This window comes from Tachysurus fulvidraco, chromosome 22 (genome assembly GCF_022655615.1).
Source record: "Tachysurus fulvidraco isolate hzauxx_2018 chromosome 22, HZAU_PFXX_2.0, whole genome shotgun sequence".
In the NCBI taxonomy this organism is placed as follows: domain Eukaryota; kingdom Metazoa; phylum Chordata; class Actinopteri; order Siluriformes; family Bagridae; genus Tachysurus; species Tachysurus fulvidraco.
In genome coordinates, this window is record NC_062539.1 from 11328710 (window position 1) to 11338709 (window position 10000).

Sequence of the window (10000 nt, forward strand, 5' to 3'; positions counted from 1 at the left end):
AAATTTCAACATGTTTGATTTGTCACCGACTAACCCTGCATCCACATGAGTAATATACAGCTGGTCAACCTTCCTTTATTTAAATATGCACACAACACTAAGCTGCAGTGGATTATGGCAGCACAGCATCACACTAAACTGTACTCGGATCTGTAGTTCCTACCTGCAGTTTGTTTTCATGTATGTTTGGTTCATATTATTCTGTTCTATAACCTCTTATTAAATAAGTAGAAAGATAATACAAAGAAAAAATAATAAAGGAAGCTTAGAAGAGAGCCACAAAGATCACTGGAGAAGGTTTGTATCTATTAGCTTGTGCTGCTGATTTGCTAACAAAACATGTAACATGTACATCACACATCAGCTGTCACTCTGATCAGTGTGTTATTTAACACTCCTATTGTGTTCACATATCACTTACATGACTGATGTTTGTGGCCTCACGATCCATCCACTTACCCAACAACATAGATAAACTTTTATTCATTACGATACACACATTGGATGTAGGAGCCATATATTGTGCTTGATCATCTCTAGCATGTGTTTACTTTACTTTACTTCGTTGTGTTATTTACTTCACATCATTAATCCATTCGCCATTATTATGTGACAGGTTTATACGCTACATGGTCAATGGTTTGTGGCCCCCTGACCATCACATCCATAAATGCATTTAGAAAATCCTATTCCAGATAATAAGAGTGAGTCTTCTAGGAAGACTTTCCACCAGATTTTGAAGCACGGTTGTGGATATTTGTGTTTATCCAGACATAGGAGCTTTAGTGAGATCAGTCAGCATTCAAGTTTGTCCCAGAGATGTTCAGTGGTGTTGAGGTCAGTGCTCTGTGCATGATGCTCAAGTTCTTCTACATCAACCTTGCTGGTCATGCTGGAACAGATCGGTGGCTTCTAGTCAAATCATAAAAAATTATAATATTACATTATACAGAGACATTCTAGACAATTGTATGTTTCCAACATTCATTCATTTTACTTTTTCTTTTTACTTTTTACTTTTTCTTATACAAACTTCTTGGGTCACGTGGAGCCTGTGCCTATCTCAGGCGTCATTGGGCACCAAGGCAGGATACAATGCCAATCAACCTACCATGCATGTCTTTGGACCGGGGAGGAAACCAGAGTACCCGGAGGAAACCCCCGAGGCAGGGGGAGAACATGCAAACTCTACACACACAAGGCAGAGGCGGGAATCAAACCCCCAACCCTGGAGGTGTGAGGAGAACGTGCTAACCACTAAGCCACCGTGCCCCCCTTGTTTCCAACATTGTGACAACAATTCGAAGAAGGACCACATGGACATGAATATATCCCTATCAGCATTTTACTGCTCATGAGTTTCCTCACGCTGAAATAGATTTCAGCGGTGTCCTCTCTTTCAGATGCCTCTTCCTCTAATCTACTCTCAGTACAACATCTTAGAAATCATGGCCATCTTTCTGCATTATGATCTCCCAATGATTTAATAGACTGAAAAGCTCTTTTTAGCCATTATGGTGGCAGCAGTTTGAAATCTGCAGAGAGGAATCTTGGCACTTGCCCTGAACAGGAACCTTATATCAGTTTCAGCATTTCCCTGACAGGTCTGGCTTGTGTTTCTCCTGCGAGAAATATTGAATTCCTTTCATTTAAGTGTGTGTGTGTGCATGCTTGCATGTCTGTGTGTGTGTGTGTGTGTGTGTGTGTGTGTGTGTGTGTGTGTGTGTGTGTGTGTGTGTGTGTGTGTGTGTGTACACTTGTTTAGAAGGCAAACAACAATTTTGTTGAGACATACACATAAAGATATACACATACAGATACACACACAGATACACACATATACACACAATGATGGCAAATTTCAGTCCTTATCTCACCACATTCATCGCAATATGTTAGTTTTGGCTCCATTATATAAAGTTTTAATGGGTTTAATGGATTGGTTCAGATGGAAACCATTCTGGAAATTAGCCAGCTATACACTAAGGTGAGATCATAGAGAAAGCAGAAAGAATAATTGGCAACAGATGAAACAGGAAGTGAAGAAAGTAGAGTTGAGAGATTCCATTTAGATGTCTGTTTATTTTCAATCCCTTTCTCTTTTTTCATCAGGGTGAGTTTATTTGCTATGAACCTATTTGTGTTTTAAGCATTGTGTTAAAAGAGAGCTCACGTTCATACAGACACGTTCATACAGACACGCTCATACAGACACGTTCATACAGACACGTTCATACAGACACGTTCATACAGACACGCTCATACAGACACGCTCATACAGACACGTTCATACAGACACGTTCATACAGACACGTTCATACAGACACGCTCATACAGACACGTTCATACAGACACGTTCATACAGACACGTTCATACAGACACGCTCATACAGACACGCTCATACAGACACGTTCATACAGACACGTTCATACAGACACGTTCATACAGACACGTTCATACAGACACGTTCATACAGACACGCTCATAGAGACACGCTCATAGAGACACGCTCATACAGACACGCTCATACAGACACGTTCATACAGACACGTTCATACAGACACGTTCATACAGACACGTTCATACAGACACATTTATACAGACACATTTATACAGACACGTTCAGACAGACACATTTATACAGACACATTTATACAGACACGTTCATACAGACACATTTATACAGACACGCTCATAGAGACACGTTCATACAGACACATTTATACAGACACATTTATACAGACACGTTCATACAGACACATTTATACAGACACATTTATACAGACACGTTCATACAGACACATTTATACAGACACATTTATACAGACACGCTCATAGAGACACGTTCATACAGACACATTTATACAGACACATTTATACAGACAGGTTCATATAGACACGTTCATACAGACACATTTATACAGACACATTTATACAGACACGTTCATACAGACACATTTATACAGACACGTTCATATAGACACATGCTTGCCATACTATCAATGTGAGAATCTGATTTTGACATATGTAATGATGCAGCAGCAACACACATGCACACACACACACACACACACAAACACACACAGGGTTAAAGTTTAATTTGTTCTGCATTTCCTTTACACTTTTGTTTATTTGGGTGTGTGTAATGCTAGATAAAGTTCAAACAAATAATATGGGAAATTAGAGAAACAGCTGCCACTTCAGTAGACCTACACAGCAATAAATCTCGCGAGCACACACACACTCACACACACTCACACACACACACATGCATACACATGCATACACATGAACACGCTAGCAGCAGGTTTTCCTGCTCACAAAGGATATTAAAATGTAACATATGGCCTGTCTTTACTGCTTAGTGCGTCTTTACACACTCTCTCTCTCTCTCTCTCTCTCTCTCTCTCTCTCTCTCTCTCTCTCTTTCTCTCTTTCTCTCTCTTATATACACACACACTCAAACACACTCACACACATACTTAATGTGTAATGGGTTCTGTGTTTCCTCCATGCTGAAGTTACATGTGTGTTCAAACAAATAATGAGAAACACAGCTGCCACTTACCAAGGCGCTTCCACTGGACCTGCACAGCAATAAATTACAACAAATCATTCATACTTGCAACACACACACACACACACACACACATACACACACATACACAAACACACACACACACACACACACACACACACACACACACACACATACACAAACACACACAAACACACACACACACACACACACACACACACACATACAAACACACACACACACACACATACACACACACACACACACAGCATATTCCTGTTGCTCTCTCATTCTGGTTGGAATATTTCTGGTTTGTAGTATATTTTCCATGACTGTCCAAGCCATAATCAGCGTGTTGAAGTAAATCATTTACTATATAAATCATGCACACACACATACACACATACACATACACATACACACAAACTCACACACACACACACGCACACACATTCACACACATGCATACACACATACACACACACACAAGCACACACACACATTCGCATACATACACATAAGCACACACACACATATTGACACGCACACACACATACACACACAAACACACACATGCACACACACACACACACACACACACACACACACACACACACACACACACACACACACACACACACACTGCAATTTCTGATACAGGCAGCCATTCTTTGTTTTTAAAGTTTGTGTGTGTGTGTGTGTGTGTGTGTGTGTGTGTGTGTGTGTGTGTGTGTGTGTGTGTGTGTGTGTGTGTTTAGGTTTACACCTATAAGCAGAATGCTTTGAGCAGGCAGAGAGTGTATGAGATGCACAGTAGCAGTGTGCGCGGTGTGGAGGACATGGCATCCCTACAGGACCTACATGAGGGAGCTATTCTACACAACTTGCACCTGAGATACACACAGCGCCACATCTATGTGAGTATACACACACACATGCACACCCACACACACACAAACCTAAACTACACTATATGCTATTTTTAATAATGTACCTAACTCCAAATGCTCTCATACACACTGCAGTGGAACATGCAGAGACACACACTCCCCTGAGATAAAAGTACAGTGGCAGAACATCTGTTATATAACTTACACCATCACCAGACTGAACTGAGTCATGAGTGTGTTTCATCAACAATTTACTCTCTTTGTCTCTTTTTTCTTATATAACTAGATCACTATGTGTACCTCTAGGCCATTTATTAAAAGTGTACACATAATCCTGGCCATTCACTGCATGTCGGAGGGTTTCCCCTTCCTTTAAAACACTTTATTCATCCCGTCATCACCGATGTGTTAGAGCAGGACTGGTGAAACACTGTTCTAGATACAGCAGATCTACACACCCATGTTAGAGTTGGAGGTTTTAATGATGTAAAAAAAATTATACCAAGATAAATGATGTCAGATCTTTTTTTGCCACATTTAATAAAGTATAACAATAAAGCCAACAAAATTCAAGAAGAAAAAACAAGACAAACAGAAACGTTTTCAGAGAAAAAACAATAATGTGGATACAGAACAATATGCGCAGTCTTTTCTAATGTCGCATGTGACTGTGCTGAGAGTAAACCAGTTCTACTCAAACTCATGTTGGTGATATGAACATGGTGATTCTGATTGACCCAAAATTAAAAGTCTGTGTAGAATTTTATTGCCATTTTCTTGGTTTTATAATACCTGGAAAGTATTGATTTCTCCATGCATATGACAAGAAACTTGCTTTTGTCACACCTCTGGGCCATAGGGAATGGTAGGGTCTACATGGGCGCCAGTTCAACAACAACTAAAACAAAACATACAAAAATTGTCAATGTGACAAAATGGTCCAAGTAGACAAAGGTAAAAAGTTCTGTTCACAAACACTTTTGTTTGTTGCAAGGAAAGGAAGCTTATGGTCCTAAGATCACCACAGTGAAGCATGGTGCTGGCAGCATCGTACTACAGTATAAGGCTGTATTTCTGCTTTCTTGGCTGGATCTCTAGTCAAAATAGATTTAACTCAATATATTTGTACAGCATTTTTAACAATTCACATTGACTCAAAGCTGCTTTACAGAAATATAGAAAAAGAATAAAATAAAATTTAAAGTTTAAAATGAAGTAATTATTTATGTCTAGCATATTTTCCTAATAAGCAAGCCAAAGGTGATGGTGCCATAGAAAAACTCCCTGAGATGATATGAGGAAGAAACCTTGAGAGGAACCAGACTCAGAAGAGACCCTCATCCTCATTTAGGTGACAGGAAATGATGTAAATGTAAAAAACGTCCTTTCTACAACAGTTTGTAGGGAATCAGAAATAGTTCCACTTCCCAATCTATTTTGACACAAAATCGGAAGATCTCTTTTATACAGCCGAGTATGAAGAGAAATTTCACCTCCCAGAACAATAATGATGCAAAGAACAAATCCAGCTCAACAAAGCAAAGTTTTCCGAAGAAGATCAAAAAAACTTGTGGAATGACTGTAACGCTGCTGTACAAAGGAGATCGTCTCAATAGTTAATTGTGCTTTGCTTTTCAGCCCTTACAGTAGTTCTGTGTTGTCTCATGTATCTTTGTGTCTTCATGTAGCACCAGGATCCTAAAGGAACGTTGTTTCATTTCATCACATACTGCATCAGCTGTATACGGTCAAAACGGCAGTAAATGCTTCTCACCTTGACTCGACAATTTCATAGAAAAACAAAATCGCAAAATAGAAATGTGCTACATTTGGTAGACTTGTACCTTTAACTGTTATATAACAGACATAATGAGTTTAACTCTATATTACCTTAGGGGTGAACACGTTTGTCTAACCAGGTTATTGAGTTTTTTCTTGTTCTTTTCCCTAAAAGGTTTCTGATTGATTTTCACTTGAATGTTTGAAGATAATTAGTGCATGACTAATTAAATTAAAGGCAGGGGAAAAAAGACAGGATTTATATTCACTTCATTTCATTGTCTAGTATAAGCCAAAAGTTTTGAGGTGAAGAGAAACTCTTCTTGTTGTGAATTCTCTTATTTATTCAATATTTTGTGACACTTTAGCCTTACATTACTATTCAGACAAGGTCAGATATCCACACATACAGAACTAAAATACCAGAGATAAACTGCTAATAATTTCTAAACTAAACACGGTTTCAGAGATCTTTTCTAGAATACAGATAAAGGTCTTTTAGGACGGGTGTGATGTAGGTTATATTAGCACAATAAATACAATTATATACTTGTGAGCTCTCAAATGGTTTTACTAGCTGGGACCAAAATTTGTTGATGCATGTAATGTAATAATCCTGCTCACAGTGTCAGAGCTACAGTATATTTTTGATCTAATCAAAGTGGCCTATAATCAAATGTGTATGACAGAGCTGTTGTTTTTTATCATATGTTGGCCTCATATGTTTACATGTTCTCATGAAAAATGGTTATCGATAACAGGAGGACTGAAAACCAGCATGATCAAGTTCTCAGAAAATAATTATTACATAATTTATGACCAGGGTAAATGTTTTTCCACATGTTATAATGCAGGATTTTGTATTTTTACAAACTGGTAGCCAGCTGCTTGTCCAAACCGTATATTCCTCAACTAAAAAAGAATATGCTGCAAATATGCCACAATGTGTAAATTAACAATCACAAAACGTATTGGAACGGTAAAGTTAGTTCTTATGTTTTTTACTGAAGACATTTTGGGTTTGAGATCAAAAGATCAATATGAAATGACAGACCAGAATCTCAGCTTTTGTATCCTGACATTTACCTCTAGATTTGTTAAACTGCTTAAGACGTGTAAGCAAATATTTAGGTCAGAAAAAAGTCAGGAGCAGATCAATATTAAAGTATATAATGTTTAATATCGAATAACTGCATATCATTGTGACATCAGTTTCAAGCTGGTGAACCTGGTGACAATGGCCATCTCCAGTAATCCTAACCCACTAAAAACATATTTTTTATTATTATAAATAGATTAATAGATAGTAAATAGATTTCATAGTTTCAAATCTGGTGCATTAATTTAATCTGAGTATTTTCGTCCAGTCACAAATTTGTGTATCTCAGGGATATTATAGTGGTTTTGATAAAAGCTTTCAGAACGCTGTTTTTTATAATTTAACCTAAGTTCAGTTGGTGTAACTGGCTGTGTCATACATTATCCTTTAACCTGCTTACCTTCCTGTCTGGACACAGGATTTACTGGAATCAATTACCTCTAATTAGCCATATTACAGAGTTATAGTGATTTGCAATCAGGTATAAATCCATGGTGTGTATCAGTGGACCTCAGATTTCAGAAATACAAGAGACGTCATTGTTGTTTGGGGTTTTATTTTTAGAATTAAACTTTTTTGCATGTAGTGGGTTTGTCTGATCATTTTGTGGTTACATGTGAGAGAAAATAGAAATCCCTGCTAGTTACGGCCTTGTGCTTTTTTTGTATCCAGCCAAGAACAGTATAAAAAGTATCTATTTTACATTGTAACAGTAAAGATGTATATGAAGAGGAGGATCAGAGAAATGAGACAGAAATTATAACAGCATGTAATAGAGCAAGTGGAATGTGGTTTTCTTGAGTGTGGTTTCTTCTATATTTGTGTGTGTGTGTGTGCGTGTGTGTGTGCGCGTGTGTGTGCGCGTGTGTGTGCATACACTTGGACCAGTAGGGAGTTCCACATTGGAAACAGGTTTTCAGTGGGCTGAAATGCTAACACACAGCTCCTGTTGCAGCTTTACAGACCACTATTCCCCATATAAACAAAACACAATGTTATCTGTGCTGGGCAACACTTTTTTGTACCTACACACAATGTTATATGATGCAGTACCATGGAGCAGGGGCAGGGGTTAATAGGAGCATGTGGGAAATCAGTAGCATTACTGTGTGTCCTGGATAGAAGTTTAAGACGTTTATATAAATAAAACTCTCTCTGTATGTGTTTTAGTCAGCAAATTTTATTCTGAGAGAAAAAGGATATGTTAAAAGTTTAAACACACTACTAGAAGAATTTTCTTCATTTTTTTTATTATTATTTATTACAAAATATTGTCAACTATGTTAGAATAAGAATAAAGACACACTATATATATCATTACCCAACTCATAGCAGCTATGGTTGGAGATTAACACTTAACAACATTAATATAATATTTATTATTAGTTTTACTTTTACTTAGATGAAATTGAAACATGTCAAATTGTAAATTGTCATTTTAGGTTAAAAACTGTTCGGTTATATGAGGAAATAATTTAAATGTAATTCCACTCAGGAATCAAAGGCATTACTGTTTGCTGCTCACATTATCAAAATAATCACTAATCACAGAATCCATGAACAAAAAAGATCTAGAAACATTTTCAGTGATAAGATTCTAGGTTTCTGAAATCACGGGCCATGAATAGATATTTACGTTTATAGCTTGCTCTCTCTGTCTTCTAGTCTGTTTAATGGAGGGATTTCATCATCAATGTGTTTCTAATGAAAACAATTTTTCATTCTCTCAAAGCATCATTGCCTTTCCCCGGCCTCATAACCTTCTCTTTTATTGATCAGGTTCTCAATAAAGCAGGGAAATGTGTTGTGACCGTCTTTATTGGGTTGCATGAATCCTGCCATTGTGCTGCTTTGGCTTTGTTCCTCTGTGACCTTATCACTGTAGTGCTGACGTAATGAGACGCAGGCCTGCTGTTAGTTAATGATTAGTGGGAGATCCCTACTGCAGACAACAGTGCAGCACCTCATACTGAAGAATCTAATGAAACCTGCTTTTACAGATGCTACAGTCTTACTAGAATAAAAATCATAAACTTTTCTACACTTTTCTAAAGCATATACAAACACAGGCCACTTTATTAGGAACACCTGCACATCTGCATATTCATATAAGATATATCCAATAAGACAATCACAAGGCAGCAGCACAATGCATATAGTCATGCAGATACAGGTCAAGCGCTTCAGCTGATGTTTACATCAAACTTCAGAATGCCCTTGAGCAAGGCCCTTAACCCTCTCTGCTCCAGGAACCCTGAAACATGACTGACCCTGCACACTGAACTGAGATATGAGAAGAGAAGAATTTCGCTCTAGTGTTCTTACTAGACTTTAGTGTGAAGAACTATGAGTTGTACAAATGTTTATTCATGTAGCAGTGGTGTAATGCTTCCTTTTGCCCTAACAGCACATTTTACATTGTTTCTATAAATCTATCAATAATTTAAATAAAGACTGCTTGTCTTTTGAAAACATGTAACTGAGCCTTATACTAATCTGTTCAGTGTGCTTATAATGGTGTTTATTAAGGACCAGATGAACAAGGTCCAGATATTTTAATAAAAAATAAATAATGCCTGTTTGCCCTTCATGAGAAGCTGTCAAATCAAGCACCTATTAAAGCCTTGCGGAGTCTCTAGCTTATGATGGTGATGATGATGATGATGAATAGTACATTAGCTTATATAATTTTC

The 10000-nt window shown here is 37.6% G+C and overlaps 1 protein-coding gene across 1 annotated transcript in view; it reads left to right on the forward strand.

The window, feature by feature from the left end:
* The window catches only part of myo10 (myosin X), a 64169-nt gene that overhangs the window by 15869 nt on the left and 38300 nt on the right, over positions 1 to 10000 (forward strand). Inside the window, exon 3 of the mRNA XM_047806385.1 lies at positions 4298 to 4456. Coding sequence (XP_047662341.1) covers positions 4298 to 4456 — 159 coding nt within the window. The remainder of the gene's footprint in view (positions 1 to 4297; positions 4457 to 10000) is intronic.